The sequence below is a fragment of the Numenius arquata genome, chromosome 7 (assembly GCF_964106895.1).
Source record: "Numenius arquata chromosome 7, bNumArq3.hap1.1, whole genome shotgun sequence".
NCBI lineage: Eukaryota > Metazoa > Chordata > Aves > Charadriiformes > Scolopacidae > Numenius > Numenius arquata.
The window spans coordinates 44758726-44781076 of record NC_133582.1 but is presented as its reverse complement, the minus strand read 5'-3'; the positions used below and the strand labels follow the sequence as shown (position 1 = coordinate 44781076).

Here is a 22351-nt window from a genome sequence, read left to right as displayed (position 1 = left end):
ACCAGCCCCAGTATTGACCCCTGGGCTATACCACTAGCGTATGCTTCCAAGTGGACCTTGTACCGCTGATCACAACCCTCTGGGCCTGGCCATTCAGACAGTTTTTAATTCACCTCACTGCTCACTTATTTAATCCATACTCTGTCAGCTTGTCTATGAGAATGTTACTGAAGATAGGGTCAAAAACCTTACCAAGGTCAAAGCAAACAACATCCACTACTCTCTGCATGTGCACCAAGCTAGTCATGTCATTGTAGAGGGCTATCATGCTGGTTAAGCACGATTTCCTCTTCGTAAACCCATGCTGATTACTCCTGATCACCTTCTTGTTCTTCATATGTTTGTAGATGCTTTCCAGGATTAGTTGCTCCACCACCTTTCCAGGAATTGAGGAGAGGCTGAACAAACTGCAGCTCCCCAGATGTTACCAGAACATCCCCAGACATTCCTTCTTGACCTTCTCAAAGACAGGACTGAGATTTGCTTTCTTCCAGTCTTCATGAATTCTCCCAAACACCATGACCCTTTAAAGACAATAGATGGTGGCCTTGCAATGACATTGGCCAACTCCCTCCATGCTCATAGGTGCATCCCATGAGGCCCCATGCACAGCTTAAGTGCCGCTTAAACTGTTCCTCCTCCACCAAGGGTAAGTCTTCCTCCAGCCTTTCCCTCTGATGTCAGAGGCCTGGGATTCCTGAAGGCTGATGTCACCAGCAAAGATTGAGGCAAAGAAGGCATTGCATAACTCAACTTTTTCTCCATCATAGTAATAAGCAGAGACCATGTGTGTCCTGACAGGGACACACTGACGACTTCTACAGGACTCATAAGGCAATTCTTTATATAATTACACCACAATATTCTAAGAATTTTCATTAAGGCATGAAAAAGTTTTTATGTAGTACAAAAAGGACTGTAGTCAGGAGCAAGAGGATAAATATTAGGAACTTAAAACATCTGTATAAAAAGACATCATTTAATAATATTCCAAGGGAAGTAGTCCTTAAGTCCTTTTACATTCAAAAAGTTGCAAAAGATACTAAAAAAATAACATTGTATGAAACATTTCTGCATTGAGAGAAAGATGGAATAAATTACTTGCAGGGTTTTTTCAGAAGCAACATTAAGCAGAATTAGTATTTTCAGACTACGCAAAGATTGCCATATTTTCTGTAGAGTCGTCTAATTACAATTAGTTCCACTAGTGCACATAAGAGTCAAAGACCTCATTTTGATTTTCAGATTCCCTTCGTTAATGATACAGGTTTGCAAGCATCATTTACACTTTCACTTGTGTAGCTTGAGAGCTTGCAAACAGGTTTTCTGTAGGTGTAAGATTAAATATAACTCTCTAAGGTCAGAGAACTTTAGCACATTTACACTAATGTGACAAATTGGCCCCATAAGATTTTCAGTCTCAATACCAAAGTTAGAATTGTCTTTGTAAAGCAGATATAGTAAGAATACTCCAAAAGTAGTAATATATAATGAGCTGTTAGCTTCTTGAAGGGCTTGTCACCATATCAGAATCAACATATCTGCGCTAACTTGCATACATCCATGAAAGTGATTATGTTTAAGAATAAAAAAAACAATCAGTGACCTAACATCCTTTTAAACAGAGATACTCATCTGGGTTACCTACAGCACTGTAACCCTGTTAGGTGCTAAATAACATTTGTTGGACAACTTTTTCACTACATGTTCATATCTTCTTCAAGATGCAAATTTCTATTTTCATAAACCTAAGGTAGTCAGTCCTGAAAACCAGCTGAAAAGCAGCTAATTCCCAAGCACAGACTCCACAGGAAAAGATTAAGTACCAGCACCAGTCCACACATCTTGTGAGCATCTTTCATGAAATGAGGACTACTGAAGTACAGCATTGTTTAATCTGAATCCTAAAACACAAGAGGACTTTGCAGTATTGCATAAATTCAGTAAGAACTGCGAATAAATATTTTTCATCACTGGTATCATCAGAAACAAACAGCAACATGACACTACAAAAAAGAAATGAGCAAAGAGAAAAGCCCCATGGACTTGCCCTAAATTGAAGCAAAAAACCTTGAAGGCTAGCATAAATCACAACAGTAAATTTTATGCTAACCTAAAACCACAAGAAATACTGCATCACATCATAAACAATTTTAACAAAACCTATTCCTAATGCAATACAGATACTAGTGAAGAACAATTTTCTGAAAGATACTCAGTTTTGTTTTGAGAATCAAATTTTTTAGAAGATGGCTGTAAATACAGCATCTGACGCTATCCAAAATAAGCTACTCAGAATTTACAAGCTAAGAAACCACACAGTGTGGCAGGACAGATTCCCATCACTGGCCAGGCAGGACTTCAGAGATTGTGAGGCGTCAAAAAGTCACATTTATAACTTTTGGGGAGCTAAAGACAAAAGACTTCACTGAGCTGCACTTTGGTATGGGAGACTAACATTGAGAAAAGTATGGCAGATGGCCATACTCTTCATACACCCCCCTATATTAAAAGGGATCCTCTCTAGAATGAGATTCTGAAAGATTAAAAAAAAAGAAAACACACAAAAAAAACCCCAAAACAAAATCTGAAGAACCAGGAGCAACTTGCCTCATACTCCCATAAGAAGGGAAAGGCAAACATTTTTTGGTAAAGGACCTGGCAGGCTATTTTAGTCAACCACCACGTACAGCACACGGGTAAGGAAAGGCATCATAAACAAACCTTTGCTCCCATTAATAAAATCCCTGGAGAAACTGCAAGAGTCTGTGCAGAGATGCTATGGGACCTCCTCTCCAGGACTCGACTGGACATGGCCCTGAGCAAGCTGACCCGAGCAGAGTGTTGAGTTGCAGGACCTCCGAAGGTCCCTTCCAAACTGGAGTACTCTGTAATTCCATAATGATTCTGCTTGCAAAGCCTAGTAACTGAAAAGTTAGGAAGTAACAGAACTAAAGTCACTCAGCCAGCTGTAATTCTCTTTTATGTCGCTTTGTATGCTAGCTAAGCAAATTTATGCCAGAAAAATGCTACCATGTTAGTCAATAATATACCATTCACATAAGCACAGGGCACAAAAAAATGGACAACTGCAAATTTAACCTTTACAATCATCTGGTCTTGCAGTACTAATCTATATGTAAATCCAGTTCTCACAGTGCTATTTCTTGCATGCAATATCACATGCCAGCATATTTATCAGAAGAAAGAAATCGTAAACACTTGTTAATACAAACAGTATTAACAATCTTTTCTCAAGGCAACACGCTTATTAAACCATCCGGACTCTTCTTGCAATTTCTTGTCCCATCCTCTATACACATTCTCATTGCTGCCACACACACTCTGAAAATAAAAAATAAGAAAAAAAAAAAAAAGACAGGCTCAAGTCTTTCAAAAGAAAAATAAATCATTACAAATCATACCAGGAGAACATTCAATGTATACGTGAAACAAATTGAGCCTAGAAGATTGTAATCTTTTATACAGCTAACTTTCTGAGGCCAGGAGGACTCTCTACATGTAACGCTTCTAAGATTTGTTCTCAGCCTGATGAATCACTTGGTCCATCTCAGACTGTGATGACGACTGTGCAATCTCTACACTATAATGTGGAAGAGTCCTACCTCCTCCATCTTCTCCTTCCAACTCCTCCTCTGACACAAAGTTTTATAATTAAATACTTTGATCCCAGCTGTTTCCACATTCCCGGCTTTTCACATAAAGAATCACTAGAATTCATCACCACAAGCAGAATACCCTGTTTTCTCCTAGCAAGACCAGATGGAAGAGCTGAAGCCAGTTTGGATGATGCTTCACCAAGCAAGATAAAGCAATACCAACCCGAGGCAAATACTTGTTGTAGAAGAGTTCAGCCCAACTACTATAGTCCAGCTAAATTATTGACAGTTTTAATGAGATGGGTAAACTTACTAATGATCAGTATTGCCAATCCCACGTATATAAACATACTAAGAAATAAAACTGACAGCACAAAGTAAATCAATTGACACACAACAAATCAATTAGAACACAATCCTGAAATAAAATTAACATTTACTTCAGAGTTCATTTTGCAGAGGGCACAGGTTTTATAATGAACAGAGTAAGCAACTGATCCATTTTAACTCAATTTTTAAGCCTTACTGCAAGGGAATCCAAGTTCTTTACATTCCAATGATTATTTTTCACTTAATTTCACTATAAATTACAGAATGGCACATGAATCAGAGCCTCACGTTTATTCAAATTAGATGCAAATTTTGTATTAAAGCTTCATATTTTTACTTTAACCAGACTATTACTCTCAAACATATGATATTGATAGCAGCTGGTATACATGCATTTCGGAGGTGGGAGTGACTCAACAAAATGCAATAGCTTTGGCTCGAGTTAAATTTTTATTAATTATTTGCATAAACAGTTTTACTAGAGGTTGTTTGTTGACAGAGTAACTATTCCAAAAAGCTAGCAAAAAATAAAATCAAAATTAGCTAGATGATCTTAGTCATCGTCCGTCCTGCTGTAGCAGGCTTAGGGTCATTAATTCTACTTTTAGTGTAATTGTACATTTAATCCTTAAATATACCTTCCCTTGATTATCCTTAAATATACCTTCAATTGATTATCTCAGATTTCATTTTTCAGATGGTCTGCTAGTGAATGGATTAACTGGTTCCATCTTTGCCTAAAGATTAATTTATCTCTCCAAGTCATTACAGGCCATTTACTGTGCTCTTCAGCCCAAAACCGACTTAATCATGCAGAAGGCAAAAAGCGGAGCCCATTTAGAAATCCTGTAATGTCTGTACTAAACAGTGAAAAGGGACTCTCTGTAATACTGCAAATGTTACTTTCCCACCCTGGTATGTTCTCTTTCCATTACTGCACTTGTGGCTAGCACTGTATGTTCACGGTTAAGCTGATCTCTCAACATCAGTTACAGAGATTTACGTCAAGTACAAAAAGGAACCTGGAAACACTAGGAACAATTTGCGCTAGGAAACAACCCACAGTCCTGGGCAAGTCTGCTGAGACACAGATATATAAAGAAAAGGTAAACTGAATCAGAAATAATTTCTTGTATCTAGCTTAGTTTCTAAAATTGCAGGAGTACTTTTAAAATTATCTCTTAGCATCTCTGACATATTCTGTAATAGCTCCAAAGGCTATTGTATCACCCGTAAAGGATGAAACATCATCATATTAGGATATATACTAACCTACAGAGAGAAAACAACTTCAGCTTGAGAGCAACTATCACTTGAAGAGATCGGACAAAACCACATGATCTTCTAAAATTAAGAACTAAAAAATTCAGCATCTCCTGTAAATAGCACAGTTCCTTCTTACAGTTAAAAACATCAAGGTTAAGATCATCTAGGGGACCGAAATATCTTTAATAACCTGGACTTGACTGCCCTTGCAATCACTATCACAATTAAAACCTGGTTTAGCAGTTAGATAATCAGAGCTAAAGCCTCAATCCTACAGAGCTAAAACTTCAATCCTATTAAAAAGACACTTCAATACAGAGCATGTGTACAGTTTCTCATGCTCACAAGCACGGGAAAGTTAGGGACAGGAAAGCAGAGGGACTGCACAGATACCAGATCCACAGGATGGAAAGAATCAGCTGGTATGGCATTTTAAGGCATAAAAATCACATGAAGAGAGCTAAATTGCAGATGTAGATACAGCATGACTTTCTAATAATTCTTAACTAAACTGTTATATCAATAGAAAAAGATTCCATCTCTCTCAGGTCCTGCATGAGAACAGCCTGCCTGTTTCCCATTTGCATTTGTATGCCACGGGAAGCGTTTGGTCCCCAGTTACTCAGCTGAGTCAGCTCAGAAGGGGAATTCTGACACCCAAAATGACAATTAATTGACCTGGAACAGTAGCTCACACATAGAATTGATTCACACCTTTATTGTACTTAGGCACCAAGTTTATTACAACTGAGTTTATTATAAGACTCAATATTTTAAAACTAATCAATTTCAGCATTTCTTGAAAGGAATTTCAAAATTAAAAACTCTTAAACGAAGGAAGCAGGGTCACGTTTACCACAGGCTGGACACAGACCAAGTTCACGTCACAGCTCTGAAGAGTGTACTCTGGCATGTTCCATACCAGATTTGTCCTATTCAGCTTTAAGGGAAAAACCCTAAATGTCATCTTGAAATTACAACACAGATAATGCCAGAAAGTCCAAAGTGGTTCACCAGAGGATGCACAAAAGTATTTTACATCAACTCACATCAGATGGAGAATAGTTCTGTTCAGCTCAGCCCTTATCCCTGCTTCCACCTGATGTTTCAGATGGACAGAACAAAAACAAAAAAATCAAAAAGGAAATTTACAGCTCCAAAAAAGGAGGCTTACACTATAAAAAAAATTATGAAAAATAAGAGAAAAAGGTGCTTGATCCGGCATTTCACTGTAACTGTGTTACTTCTTTTCTTGAAGATAACAGGCTTTAACTTTCTGCCGTCCTGTATCACAACCCTAAAAGAAAACTCATCTGGGAAGATGAAACAGCAACTTCAGGAAAGGACATGATAAAATAGGTAAGGAATACACAAGAAAACAATCTCTGCCACAAAATCTTGTATTTTCTGAACTAGCTTAAGCAATATCTCAAATTATATCCCTGCATTTGGAAGAGACAAACACCCTAAATAAAAAAAGCCAGTAAACATCAACACATTTTCTAAAAAGAAGAATCTTTAGCTGCTACATTATTTCACCAGGGGAGAAACTTTGCATTCCTGAAACCCTGACAGTGCAACAGACCAAAAAGAAAGGTTTTACATTAGTTATCTAAGGCATCAAAACTCAACTCCAGAACTTACTATATCCCTCAAGAACGCTTAAGCATTCAAAGAAAATTGCATCAGATGAGCCTTGTTATTCCAGAGCAGAATTATAAAGATCCATGCTTCTTCATAAACATATAAAAAACACGGCAGAGAACAAGTTATTGGTTTGTTAATGACGTTGCTTAATGCACTGGTGCAAAGTGTCTACATGCTGTGCTGAGAATTAACACAGCTATCACTAAAGACACTCAGCCACTTGGTCATGTTGCCAGGAAACCGCTGCCACTGGCACCCCGCTATATGGGAAAGATTCCTCAGCAGTCACATACACACCCTCCCCGGCCCAACATAAACATCTCTGTTTTCTTTTTAAACTCACTGCTGATGCACAGACCTAAAATTACCTTTTCCTTATAAATATCATTCTATAATATAAGCAGCTGAGTCGGTTGCTCCTCAAGGGTAGTAATTTAATGGCTTTTTCTATTTCAGACTACAGGTCAATTCACAATTTGTTTGGTCGGTACATCTACTATATTATGCTGAGTGATAGCGAAAAAGCTCTTTCCCATTCCTTTGGGGTATAACTTCTGACTAAGAGGTAGAGGTTATGTCATAAAAAGTACAGATTTTCTAAAATAAAAATCTAGAATCCAGTCGAAGAAGAAATTGAAATTCATTTTGACAGCATTGACAGAGGAACCAGCACTCTCTTCTCATAACTTCTGTAAAAGCAAGACACTTCTTTTGGCAGGTATGTTCTGAAAGCTGAGCCCCATTAATACACTGCCAACTTCTTCAGAAATGAGCATCATCCAGTGCCCAGTTTGGGGTTTGTTTTTTTTTTTTTTTTTAAACAAAAATCATTAAGAGAAATAAGCTTCATTTGAATGATACAGGGAAGACACAGGTTTGGAAACAGCTTCCAGGAATGAATCCTGATTCAGGCCACTTTCTCGGGGCAAAACCAAATTTCTGCTTAATAAACTGTGTTACCATACAAAAATCACACGCAAGAGTCCAGCCACTTCTTGTTGCTCCACCAATCCACAAACTTCCATTTACTGCTTCTGCCAAAAACACCATCTTCAGCTGAGCTTTTCGTAACTTAAAAATCTTATTTATTCTCTTCTTTTTTTTTTTTCCCCTCCTTTTTTCTTCTTTTTTAAGGGCTAGTGCCCCAGGGCCTCCAGATTCAGACTGCTGATTTCAGGAAGATTGCCCACAAAGCACCGAGGATTCTGTACTACAAACACTGATATGCTCCCTTGGTTATATCCAACTCTTCAAGGGTACTCCCTTCTCAATAAATCATGAGTTCTGCAAAGCAGTACCTCAAGCCACACGCACAACTCAGTATCTCTCATCAGCAAACAAAGGGGAGGAGATTGGACTTTTAAAAAAAAGTCATTTAAAACAAGTCATAAGTGGCTCAACTCAACTGCAAAATGATACCCTGAGATGAGTTAAGTCGGCTCCTGCTCTTTATGTTCTTGCTGTAAAGCCCGTGTTTCCACATCCCATTTGGCTTTACCAGGCAAAAAAACCCTCTGCTTAAACAAATTGCAGGGTATCAGTGAGTAAAGCAGTAACTCCCAAAACAACATTCTTAAATAACCTCTTGTCTTAAAAACACACTATAAGAACTGCAGTTCACTTATCTGAAAAAGAAATTACACAACTTCCTAATAAGAAGCAATTACAGATAATTTAAACATTGTGATTAATGGACACTAGGAGTAACAGAATTTGAAATTACTTTCTAAAGATAGATCCGGAAGAGGACCATAGTAACATGTAACATTAAAAAAAAAAAAAAAAAAATCTGGTTTATCCTTGGATTTCTTTTGAATTATATTCAAGATACTACAAAAGAACTGGAAAAACAAAGAGCTTTATTGATGTCCCCAGCCATTACACATTTTGTTAAAGGTGATATAATTCAATTTAAGCCATTCCAATTGCCAAAGAGCATTCACTAGTAGAAAAGGGTTTCTTCAGCTCTCTCAAAAACTTCTTCCCAGTTCTCCCGGTCTCACATGCTTCAGGTGCCCTACAATCTGTGGGATCTCAGAGTGAAGTGTTTTCCTGGTGGGCAGCACTGGTAACCGAAGCAGACAGCAGAAGCTGGAGAAGTTTGGCATGGTGAGATGTGAGATTTCAGTGCATGAGATGCCTGATACGCAGCTGTGAGCCTCCTCAAACAGTCGATGCTTCAGAACTGCCCTTTACCAAGTAAATGCCACAAAAGCAGAAATCAACAGGCTGGTGCAGGACAGTGTGGGCAAGTTCTGCCCATAATTACTTAATGGGAAAAGGGATCAGCAAATAATATAGTTTTCAACTATATTATTTTTCAACTCAAAGAGACACCTAAGAGAAAAGAGCAACACGGAAGAACAAGTAGCAAGCAAATGGTATGGTACTAATGCCTGCTGTCTACCTCAAACCAGCATAAAAAACAGCCAGCTTTTTCTGTCACCAGAAGATAGAAACATGTACTGGACAGTCTGTTAATTGATTTTACAACTAGAAAAGAGACTGTACACTCGCCACAGTCCACTCTCCGAAGTAGCTCAGAGAAGCAAAAGCACACACCAATATCGTCAACGTATTTTTCTAGTTTTGAGTGCACTTTTGCATGAAACTTAGCATTTTCACAACTAATTTCAAACAAAGCGGATACTATAAAAAAAAAAAAAGAGTAAACCAAGTAATTAATAAAAGCACCCACCATCGTACATGGTTTGCATCTAACCAATGTGAAGCCTCAGATACCACAGAAATGGCCTAGAGACCTAGCGTGCTTACCTCTGTGTTCGGCTGTAGTGGGTGTCCATCCTGGGCTGCAGATGGTACTATTGCCCATGTAATGTTGGCACTAGCAGATGATAAAGAGCTGAGGGCACCATTTTTCAGTTGCTCTGTGGAGTGCGACTTGGGCCCAGGCCATCCCAGGATACCTTCTGAAGCAGAAAATGAGTGTCAATTTACAAGAGACAGATGACAGATTTCTTCCATTCATCTCACCTTTCTACTAATAAATGAATTGCTATCTCTTCTCCATGCAGTTTTACTTCAGTAACAAAAATACTCTAGCATCTTTTATTCCAATTTATCTGTGATAAGTTTGAGGTTTTTTTAAAGTCGTCAATGAAGGAAGATTTTTAAATGTTACTCCTACCACCAGAGGGAATTACGCATAAAGATTATACAATCTGGCACACCTTGGTAATTAAGCAAGTATTCTCTATCCACTGTTTTCATAGTTACAAAGTTATGCAAGTAAACACTCCATTTCTTCTGCCTGAAATCAAAGTTTTAAGCTTAGCAGCTGTATTTTATTTCTACCTATACTATTAAAAGCTCTTTCTAGATTAAGTGCTAAAATGCTTTACTGGTCCCAGTAAAGAGGGGGTCCCAATAGAAGAGGTCTGTTAGAAAGATACACATTAAATATGAATCAAACAGAACTAGCCATCAGAAAACCCCTTATTTCCGGGGGCACCCGATTTCCAGGATGGGCCAGTATTTAAGGATGCCAAGACAGAAAGAACAATCGGCTAAGGCAACTGCAGAGTTGTTCCTGCTTTAATGCTCTAAAACTTAGTATCAGCATCCAAATCAGTAGCCCTCAGCATAGGGCTTAAATTTCAGCTATTAATTACATGCTGCTATAAAATGCAGAGATATGGATAAGAAAATCACAGCTCTTCAGTCATTACCATAATTTGTGTGTGAAAACACAATTAGTGCCACAGGGAGGATCTCCTCATCACTGACAACTTTTTAAGATGACCCAAATCAACACAAAGTACATTAAAGAACATGCAGTTTCTCCTCTCCATATCACAAGGGGTTACCAGAGGTTGCCTCCTAATTAAAGTAAATGGTTTGATCTGAGTAAATGGTTTACTATTATAAATAGGCCACGAATTCTATAGCTAACCTCTTACCAAATTCTAAAGATAAAATAATTACAGAACATTCCTCTCATCTAACATGGCACTAAGTTATGATGACATGACAAAACTTCAGGTCCACTTGCTTAGTGTGATTTTGTGGCACCATCTTTTGCTGAAGAAAGCATAAGCAAATAGTTACGTATAAAATGATTTTCAAAGATCTGAGTAACCAACAGGGGAAAAAAAATCGAGTTGTTGGGTTTTTTTTGGTTTTGTTTTTAATGTATATTTCACACAATGACTCAAATTTCCCATTACTAACGGAAGAGCATCTCTGTGGCTCTGCTGCCGGGCCACGTACTGCAAAGCTTTTTGGGCTGCAATGACTTTGAGTTATGCCAGTAGATGTTATAAGTCCTGGTCAAGTTATATGAACCATGTGAGAGAAAATGTAAGTATCAAAAAGTCATTTTGTTGGATCAGCTGTACACTACGCATCAGGAAACTAACATCTCCCCCATTCCAAAAATGGAGTTAAATCAACACACGCTGTTGGTATCTCCTTGCTTGTTCCTCAGGTCTTGAGCAATTTGCTGACAGGAGTAAAGGATAACCCCAGATCCCTCAAAACAAGCTCGGATTCAGAGGATAATCCGAAGATTGCTTTGGCAGATCCAAAATGGACTCTTGCTGCATGGGAGGAAGGAGGCATGAACATTAAAACTAAACTGGAAAGTTTCAAATAAAAATGTTGGTTCCTTGGAGGGAATTCATGTGTGTCTAAATCATTTTTTAAAAATTACTCTTTTTTATGTTAATTACTACAGATTTCAGAAAGGGAAAAAAGGCAAGAAGTTAAAATAAACTTCCTTCATTTTCGAATAGTGACAGTTTTATGGAGCATGGCTATGCTTCTCACTTTTCGTTACTTTGCAGTAGCAAATCTCAATCTATTTTTCTGTTTCTCCCTGTCAAACAGCCGGATATCAGATTATTGATGCTATTTTCATAAGAAAGAGAGACTAAAAAAAAATTAAGTTGAACAGACTTCTCTTTATGCCAGTCTTTGAAAGTAAATCATCTGATCATTTCCTTGGGCTATCGGTTTTCTCTCTGCACACACAATCTATTTGGCCTTCACTGTAAACAATTATTTTTTAATTAATTTTTTTTTTATTTAATTTCTGTAAATAAGCACAAGAAAAAGCTCTGACTTGAATAAATACCTCGCTTGAGGGGAAATGTTTAAGTATGAATGTTTACTTCACCATCACTTGCATATTTTTAAAAATGCTATGCCAGTTTTCCTCTTCAGTATAAACACACCATAAAAAGACTATTTACTTTATCTTTCTCCACACATTTTAAAGACTCTCTTACAGAAATAGAAACTGTTAGAACTATGCAAGCATGTTTTTCCACCCGTCCCAAGAGCAATGCTACCTTCACGAAACAACAAATCTTGTCAGCTTAATCAATTTTTAAACAGATCTTAGCACATTATGACCTAGCCAACACCAACAGGATGCCAAGAGTTAAGGCCCAAAGGATAAAGCACATCTGTTTCCTCAACACCTCTGCATATGAGAAAAATTGTTTTGTTAAATTCTGTCTGCCTGGAACTTGACTACTTTGCAGAAGAGACATATGCAGTAAAAGATACTAGTCATATGCCACAGAAATCTAAATAAATAAAAAAGTCAGCTCTCTGAACAAGTGAAAAAATTCCATGCCTAGTTTCAAAGTGCCATCAGGGAACCTTTGATGATCTTTAATCTACAAATATTACTCTGAGATGTCAGCATTCTCATATCATCCCAAGGGAGCTGCTATATACCTAATATAGCAGTCTACTTTTCAGGCAAAAGCAAAGTATGAAGAGAGTACTCATCAGAAATAATCTTAAAATCAACTAAGCTCAGAATACAATATAGAGAGAGAAAGTGAAAGGATGCAACAACATGGCTCCTACTTCACTCACATTATCAGTTGTACATCCAAAATGTTTATCTGCACTAGTAGAAATTACAGAGTAATTAAGTTTTTAAGACATAAAAGCTAAACATATTATGAGAAAAAGTTTATCTTCAGAGTTACAGAATCACAGAACTGTAGGGGTTGGAAGGAACCTTCAGAGATCTTCTAGTCCAACCTCCCCGCCAAAAGCAGGGAGGGCACCTAGAGGGGCTGGACAGGAACACATCCAGGTGGGTTTTGAATCTCTCCAGAGCAGGAAACTCCACAACCCCTCTGGGCAGCCTATTCCAGTGCTCTGTCACCCTCAAAGTAAAGAAGTTTTCCTCATGTTGAGATGGAATTTCCTGTGTTCCAGCTTGTGTCTGTTGCCCCTTGTCCTGTCACTGGGCACCACTGAGAAGAGCCTGACTCCATCCTCTTGACACCCACCCTTTAGATATTTATAAGCATTGATAAGATCCCCTCTCAGTCTTCTCCAGGCTAAACAGACCCAGGTCTCTCAGCCTTTCCTCATAAGAGAGACGTTCCAATCCCTTGATCATCTTAGTAGCCCTCTACTGGACTCTTTCCAGTAGTTCCCTGTCCTTCTTGAACTGGGAGGCCCAGAACTGGACACTACTCCAGATGAGGCCTCACCAGGGCAGAGCAGAGGGGGAGGATGATCTCCCTCAACCTGCCGGCCACAGTCTTCTTAATGCACCCCAGGAGACCATTGGCCTTCTTGGCCACAAGGGCACATTGCTGGCTCATGGTCAACTTGCTGTCCACCAGGACTCCAAAATCTCTCTCTACAGAGCTGCTTTCCAGCAGGTCAGCCCCTAACCTGTACCAGTGCATGAGGTTGTTCCTCCCTAGGTGCAGGAGCCCACATTTGCACTGGGTGAATTTCATCAGGATCAGTTTGGATAAGAATCATCAGTTGGATAAGAATAGGAAGAAACTGCTGTCACTGTTTTGTTTTTAAGCCAGCTTTTTGCTCTGTTTTCAGTCACAGCCAAAGACAGCTGACAGAAAGGTAAATTCAATTCTAACTTTGATACATTTCATAATTCTAAAGAAATTCTCCAGAAAGGCAGTCACAAATGAAATAAAAGCATTCATAGCTACACAAATACTTTACTATTTGCTGTAAGACTATGTATAAGCATGACACTAATTAAAACAAACTATTCATTTCTGCAGTAAACTATCCAAAAATTAGAAAGGCTGTACCAAATACATAACAATTAAAATCAGCCAGATCTCTTCTACCTGCACAGTGTTGGTTCTGTGGTTCTGGGATTGAAAACCCAAGCCTGATTCCTCTGGAAGTTCAGTGCACGTGTACACACAAAATCAGAGCTCTTACACAAAATACCCAAAGATGAGCTTCTTTCCTGCTTCTCCTCGTCACTGGTTGCTGCATGTTCATCACCGATTTCCACTGTGATGAACACGCAGCAGACAAATCCACCAAAGCACAGGAGAACACTTCTACATAAGAAAAGTACAGCATCCAGAAATAACCTCCTCTCCTTTCCCTATAGCAATGCTATAGTTCACAAAACCCACGTCTATTTCAGATGACACAATAGGCTGTATCCCACACAAATGCCCTCAAGAGACATGTGTTTCCCTTGCACAGGTGCACACAGTAGGAGGGAGGGAAATTCTCCCCAATGAGAAGGTTTACAGGAGATTTTTCAGCTAAGCAACATTGATAATTTTCTTTTCTTGGTTCTGATTTTCTAGGTACCTGATGGGCCTTCAAACTACATTTTGCATGATAATTGATGCATGAAGTATGCTTAACACCTACCTCAATTCTGTAACAAAAACCTTTCTAGTTTTAAGCCCTCTGGCCTTAGTTTATAGACTTTAAAAAAACCCTTATGTTTTCTCCTGTCACAACTGTAAACTAACGTCTATTGATAGTACTCTTACAATACACCGCACCTACACTCTAACAAATACCCCCTTAACAACGCAACAGTTGGCCTCGAGCAGAGACCAAGATTAGATGTGGATTCCTTCCCCCGCCAGGGAGGGATGCGACAGTTCTGTCTCTCTGCTGAATCCTACAGCAGGCTGAACCAGCAACAGCAAGTAGCAGCTGCACAGCTGCTTTGCAGATTAGAAAGACAACGTTGTATTTGCTAATGCTCTGCGGGGACTAGAAAATAACATTATCTTCCAAAGCAAGAAGAACATATACAGAATAACGTATTAGCATTTAGGTAGAACAGCAAATTGTTTTGAATATTCTTGACAGAATCAAGTATAGTGATGATGCATTCAAGGGAGACCTGACTGATCATGTTAAATTTATTAAATTACACCAGTACCGAAGAATACGGTCTCCCCTGTCTTCTTTTCTCACCCTTCCCTGCCCACAGGCATTTAGGGGGAAAGAAGAGGAGGATGAGGTATTAAGCAAGAAAGGGGAGTCCTCTGCTCAATTTTCTCTCCTCCTGCTATCTCAGCTGCAGGAGAATCCCTAGCTGTCATTTGTCAACAAACTGAAAGCACATAGATTTTGTCTTTCCTGGTGATTTATTTTCTCTAAAAAGAAGGCAACAGAGAATCTTCTAAAGCGAAGCTGAAGTACATCGCTCTCAACTCCAGAATCATCTTTAATCCATTTGCTGCCATTGGAGCCAAAATAAGCAGCATTTGCACATTCAAATGAACTTCAGAAAATTATGGTGAGAATGGGTTTGGGTTTTGTTCTCTAAAAAAACATTCCTCAGGAAAAAAAGCAAACCATTCTATTTTACATTTTGGAAAAGTGGGCAAGTGAGAAAGGGGAAAATATACGAGGGAATTCCTACAAGGGAGATGCTTTATTCAGTAAATGAATGGCTAATGTGAAATGCAGACTAAAAGAATGGATTTATCTGTGCAGCCTGCTACTACAAGACAGGATTCTGTCTGCCCAAACACTAAAATAAAAAAAAAAAAACCAGACTTAAAACACAACATAACCTCCTGAAGCCTGAAGCTACTTTAAAACAAACAATCAAGTGTGCTCTCTTCACAGTTTGGGAGGGCAGGATGTTAACCATCACAGTCAATAGGCTCTAGAGACACTCTTCTGCCAAAGGCTACACAGGCAGAAGAGATACCAAAGTTAAAACTTTCAAGTTTTAAAGTTTGAAGTGAAGACAAAAGTTTCTTCTCTGCATTTTTATTTTAAAAGGTACCTGTTTCCTATCTGCATGCTAAATGAACTCAAGCTTCTCATAAGGCACTTAATGCTAATTAGGAAATACTTTACATGTACCTAAGTGGCAACATTGTTGGCCAATAAGAAAATAATACTTTGGGTTGGAAGGGACCTTTAAAGGTCATCTAGTCCAACCCCCTGCAATGTGCTTCAACTAAATCAGGTTTCTCAGAGCCCCATTCAACCTGACCTTGAATGTTTCCAGGGATAGGGCATCTACTGCCTCTCTGGGCAACCTGTTCCAGTGTTTTCACTGAGTTTCACCACCCTCATTGTAAAAAAAAATTCTTCCTTCTATGTAGTCTTCCCTCTCTTAGTTTAAAACTGTTACCCCTTGTCCTATTGCAACAGGCCCTCCTAAAAAGTCTGTCCCCATCTTTCTTATAAGCCCCCTTTAAGTACTGAAAGGCCGCAATAAAGTCTCCCCAGAGCCTTCCCTTCTCCAGGCTGAACAACCCCAACTGTCTCAGCCTGTCTTCATAGGAGAGATGCTCCAGCCCTCTGATCATTTTTGTGCCCCTCCTCTGGACCCGCTCCAACAGGTACATGTCTTTCCTGTGCTGAGGGCTCCAGAGCTGGACACAGTACTCCAGGTGAGGTCTCACCAGAGTGGAGTAGTGTAAAAATCCTTTTACTTTTGTTAGTAAAATCCTTGACATTTTTCTCCCTCCTACAAAAAGAGCAAAATTCCCAAATCCAAAGAAGCTTGTCTAGATGCAATCCCTCATCCTCAACTCACACTATATGTAACCAACACTTTCAGCTAATAATATCCTTCTCCAACATATTCTTCACTGAAGGAAAAAAAAAATTACAAAGAATTTAGCCAGTGATCAATGCACATACCTTAATAATGTCAGCTAGAAACCAATTTGACATTATTTTGACTCAAGAGTAGAAACACAGGCAGGATTTTGCCTGTGATGTATTTCCAAAATCAAGCACTTACAAAAAAGACAATCACAAAAACCCTTCCTTGAATCTTTAGAGTGGAAATAAAACATGTGTTGACTACCCTTCAAGACAAGATTGAAGACTTCAGTATCATCTTCATGTCTGCTTGTAGGCTTGAGGTCTAAGACTGACAACTCATGAGAAACATGAAAATGAAGAAGAAAAATCATGTCATCCTTAAACTATTCCATGACAAAGGATGCCATAAAAATATTTAAAGTCAAGACCTACACAATCCTAGATTCTGGATAAGATTCCACTAAACTGAATGCCAAGCTGCTTTCTTTCTACTCACATTACCAGAAAACAAAGCAATAAAAACATTTAGACCAAAAGAAAAAAGACCTTTTTTTCTGTTTAAAACAATAATGGTCTGTAAATCTGTTTAAAATACCGAACTCTTTAATGATAATCTTCATGAGTGCATTCCGTAAGTCAAAAATTCTCATCTACTTTACTTCCCTCCTGTAGAAGCAGTAAGATTGCAAGGCCTACTGTGCACAGAGAAGTCATCAGCAATCCTCATGTAATCAGCCATAAAGACCTCAAGGACACAAGCAGAGCAAAGGTACAGAGAAAGCAGAGAAAGTAGATCTATAACTACTTTTCAGGTAGTTCTCTCTCTTTATGGCATAATAGTGAGAGCTTTTGATGCTGAAGGAAAGTAAACTCAAGGGTAAGTTCAAACCACCAAAGCTAAGCCACTGATTATTTCTCACACTCCACATGAGCAGGACTGTGCTGCTTTTCTGGACCGGACTGCTTCCATGAACCATTGGCAAAAATAAGTCTCTCTGTACAAAATTCTGCAGATCCTGCCCCACAATGCCCACGAGCATCTTGGAACACTATGCAGCGGTTAATGAGACAGCACTGGGATGGAAACATTCGGCAATAAATTGCACAAGGCCATCACATCTCATGGGGAAGACGTTTGAGGCTTCCTGCCAGAAGAACATATGGCTTTTAAACTAAGAAGAGCCGTTTTCACCTGACAGTATCAACAGGCGACAGCAAAGGTCATCTTTTGGTTGCACCTTCTGGGTAAGAAATTCAAAAAAATTCACCTGGACGACACAGAATCAAAATGAAGTATATAATCTCTCAGAATTAGAGTTTGCTAGAGGACTACTTAAAGGCGTTACTCTGATTAGGTATGAGTTTATGCAGCTTTGATGACTCTGAAACTCTATCCACTCAGCAGAAATGTTAAGTCTATCCAAGTACCCCCGGACAAGATTAAATGTGTAGGAAAATCAGTAATCAAGACTTGTAGGCCAGGTTCTTTCAGGCAACTGTGTTGCATAACGAGGCCCGGGGAAAAGAAAAGGAAAAAAAAGATGGTTTCACAGACTTTCAGTCAGGGAGAAGAGACTAAGTATTTCGGCAGCTTTTAGTTCCTTCCTTTTTTTTTTTTTTTTTTTTAATTACATACTGAAGAATAAGCACATGTACACACTGAAGAATTAACTGTTTGCATTCAGGTTCTCACAGTTACAGCAAGGATGCTGGTGTGAACCAGTGCTGCAGAATTTTGATTCCTGAAAGGATTCTTGAACAAGTTTGAAGTCTTAGGAGGAACAAACAAAAACACATTACATTTTATTAAGTACTTTACAGTTGGGGCTTTCCACTTTTTTTTTTTTCCTCAAAAAATATGGGATTCCCTTTCAAGAATTATTAGTGTTATGCTTGCTTTTCTCTGTTCTTGTGCACAAATCCTCAAAAATCATTATCAAGTCAAAATACAGACACTGATTTAACAGAAGATTATTCAGACACAGATTCAAGGACACGTACAGTTCAAATCATCTCTCTCTGACAGTTCACTTAGATCACATGGACATGAAAAACAACCTTCAGGGACTTTGGAACTAGAAAGTGACTTTTCTTTGAAGGATGCTTTTCATCTTTGTTCCAAACCTTTCTCTTTTGAAATTAAATTATAACAAAGAATTCAATTAAATGCACTTTATCATTACCATTTAAATATGTGCAAGTGTCTTTTTTCATTTTCTACAAGAAAACCAGAATACAGAAAATAAGGAAATTGATTGTTTATGTACATTCCTTTATGAAATATATCAGAATCTGGATGCCAGAAAGTCGTGATATACCATAGTACAGGCATCAAAGTTTTTACACTGTTTTTTTCCAAGAACTCTTTTTACATTGTTTGCCCACTTCTCAGGTGACCCTCTCACATTTCTATTCCCCCCACAATGGGAATTCTTCAGAGGGCTTCCTACCTGTCTCAGCATCCCTCAGGGTATATCCTGCCCTGTAGTAAACCTACTGTAAGTAAGGACAGGTTGGGGGGGATGTTGTTGAAGCATAAAAAGCCACCCCGTATCCAGAGTTCTGCTGCTGCTGTTCCTCTTATATGAAGTCCTGCTCCTGCTCTTTTACTAGGCAGTGCAGTTTGTGTATGGAAAAACACTGACCACCCTTTCAGAACGCTAAAGGTCCAACTTGAGACATTATGGACAGAGATGTAGAACTGGGTGAAGTGAAAAAAACTGAGCTACGTGGGGACTGAGAGGTTCATGCCTGCAGAGCTCAATGCAGAATCACACTGTTTGGTATTTTAGGCTCATAGAAATTTGCCACAGTTTTTTGTTGGTTTTTTTTTTTTTTTTTTAAAATAGCAGCATGGGGAACTCTTTCTAGATCTAAAAAAAAGAAAAAAAACACTGGAATAAATCTGCCACAGAAGCATCTTCCGTGCAGAAAACTAGAAATATGATTTTTCATCGTAGCATTGCATAATATTACATGTATTTTGATCAAACAGATCTGTATTGTGATTTCAATCTAAAAAAAAAAAAAAAAAACCAACAAAAAAAAAAAGGCAAAACAAGACAACCAAGCAGGTTCTGCGCTATCGTTAAGAATATAGGCTTATCTACCCGTTCTCCATGTCCACTTTTTTTTTCATCTTGCTGGTCTCCAGAACCTGATTTCCCCGAGAAGACTTAGGACAATCTCTTTTCCTCCTGTCTTCTGATTTCAATAGATTTTGCATCTTTTTTTAAGGTAAAGAAAAAAAATTATGATACCTAAGACTATAGAAGCTTACAAGCTGCTCACCCCAATTTACTCTCTGAGGAATAGTTATTTTTGTCTGCTTCAGTATCATAATAAAAAACCCCAAGGCACACAAAATAATACCCAAGAGAGCTTATGCTCACCTGATGATAGTGTCCTGTTATGATGCTGTCCCACTTGATGCATGCTTTGCTGTAACAGAGTCAGGCATTCTCCAAGGCAGCTCAGGGTGGCAGCAGAGGTAGCTTTTAAAAGCAGCAAGTCCTGATCCAAGGCAGAAAGGGGGCCAGAACTTGGGAGAGCTTCAATGGCTTGTACGAGATTCTTCTGTTGTCCCTCAACTTGGCTCATGATCTGTAAAGGTCCAAAAACATTTGCTGTCATGGGAACTATCACTTTATAGCTGTTAAATTCTTATGGGTTGATATAGTGACTAAATGTGAAGAACTACCACAAATGGATGTTAATGTTCTGATCCAAATATACCATATACTTACCTACAAAAACGAAGGGCTTGAGACTACCAAAGGCCTGTAAAAATGTCAAGACTATGTTAGAGAAAATCGTCTCTTAAAATAGTAGGTTCATAGTAGGTTTAATAGCGTGACTCATATGTTCTGAAAGTCTTCATAAGGAAAAGTATGAAAATTCTACTTCCTTCTCCATTAGTAATTTAGGCTTAGATTTCCTTTCCTTTATATGTGATCTGGAACACACAAGGAATCTACACTGTCCCTTCTCCTTCTTTCCTACATAAAATATCTAATCACAGTTTAAGAACAGACATTTTTCATTTCTCAAGCATCAGTAAGGATTTGTTTTTACAAAAAAAAGGTAACTTGTAAGTTTACATACATTAGCATAGGATGCAACTTAGAGTACTTATTTACTATCAGATATGAATACCAGCTGTCAGGGAGAAAGTTAATCTGTTTCTAGATTTGGACCATCCAGATGAAGATGAAATGCGTGCTTGTATAGCAGATAAAAACAACATTATTTGAGCGGGCTGTTCTTTAAACAAATTGGCAAGCTTCCAAAATCTTTCCTAAAGCCAAAAGAAATAGATGTTTGAAACTACTCTCCCCATTTTTACAGCCTATAGGAAATCACACATGCACGTAACAAGCCTCTTTTCTTACACTTACCTTGCAAAAATCTTATTGCAAAAACTTACAGGTTCATACTTGAGGTATCCAAAGCTTTCAGGAAAAACACCTGAAGATTTTGTAAGCAACAAAGATTCAAGCTCTGTTTGTCTGAGCTACTACACTGTAAAAATGCATTATTATGAACTCCATGACTTTTTTATTATCATTATTATATTTTCAAAGTATGGCGTGCTTCCTATAGCCTCCCTATGCTGTGGTAAATAAACTGATTAAAAAAGTATAGGCTGAGTGCACTGAAAAGCAAGAAAGGAAACTGAACTCAAAAATGCAAATAACCGTCCTTGCAAACAAGTTTAGAATGAAGCAAAAAGCTGTTGTTGCAAGGTTCGTAAGGAACTTTTAACTAAATGCCTTGCTGAAGGTTACTATAATGACATTTTAACAATCAACATTTAAAACAGAGGTCAAAGCTTCAGTAGAAGCCACAGTCAATTTTAATTCCCTTTGACAGAAAACAAGATCAGTCAGAAGGTGACACAGACCCCCACGACACGAGCTTTAGGGAACCGCTAAAACCCCAGGCAGTGCTCTGCTTTGAGAAGCCACACACCGTGTAACTGAGCTCCACAGCACAGACAGAGGGTTGCTTCAAAGCTAGAACAAAAACAAGAGCACCACAGAACACACACTCATGCAAATACTCCTCCCTCAGGAAAAGAGCTCAGGGAGGCAACTGAAGGAACGGCTAGGATAAAAATGATCACCTTCTCCCTGTAAGACTGCACAATATAATTGTATGGAAAACTGCTTCCCTCCTTTTCCCAACATGAATATGAATGTGAAGTTGAAAACCTGATGTTTTCATGCTTCACTGCGACAGAAATGTTCTATTTTAATTTCTAAGTGACTATTTTTCCTACCTTCCTTTTCCCTTTTTTTTTTTTCTGGTGTGAAGCACTTATATTTCCAAAGATTTGCTTCCATAGGAAATAAAATCCAAAATAAAAATTCGAAAACTTCAAACATTTCCATTTTTCCCTCCCCATTAATAAAGCACAACTATATTTTTCTGCAGCTAAGACAGAAGCATAAGATAAACTGACCACAACACTCGGGAAACATCTGGAAAATTAACTGAATGTTTGCAGTTATCACCTACCACAAAACTATATTCTTCCTAGATTAGGAGACATTTAAATAAAATCAGTCCTCCACAAACTTCTCCAATGTGGGCCCTTCCCCATGGCTGCAGTTCTTCACAAACTGCTCCAGCCTGGCTCCTTTCCACAGGCTGCAGTCCTTCAGGAATAGACTATTCCAGCA

General features: G+C 38.5%; 1 protein-coding gene across 2 annotated transcripts in view; it reads right to left on the bottom strand.

Annotated features, from left to right (window-relative positions):
- OSBPL10 (oxysterol binding protein like 10) overlaps positions 1–22351 on the bottom strand; it is a 109313-nt gene that overhangs the window by 27547 nt on the left and 59415 nt on the right. For both annotated transcript variants that reach the window (XM_074151039.1, XM_074151040.1), the window contains 3 exons: positions 20060–20270; positions 9639–9793; positions 9090–9092 (listed from right to left, as the gene is read on the bottom strand). In XM_074151039.1, coding sequence (XP_074007140.1) covers positions 9090–9092; positions 9639–9793; positions 20060–20270 — 369 coding nt within the window. The remainder of the gene's footprint in view (positions 1–9089; positions 9093–9638; positions 9794–20059; positions 20271–22351) is intronic.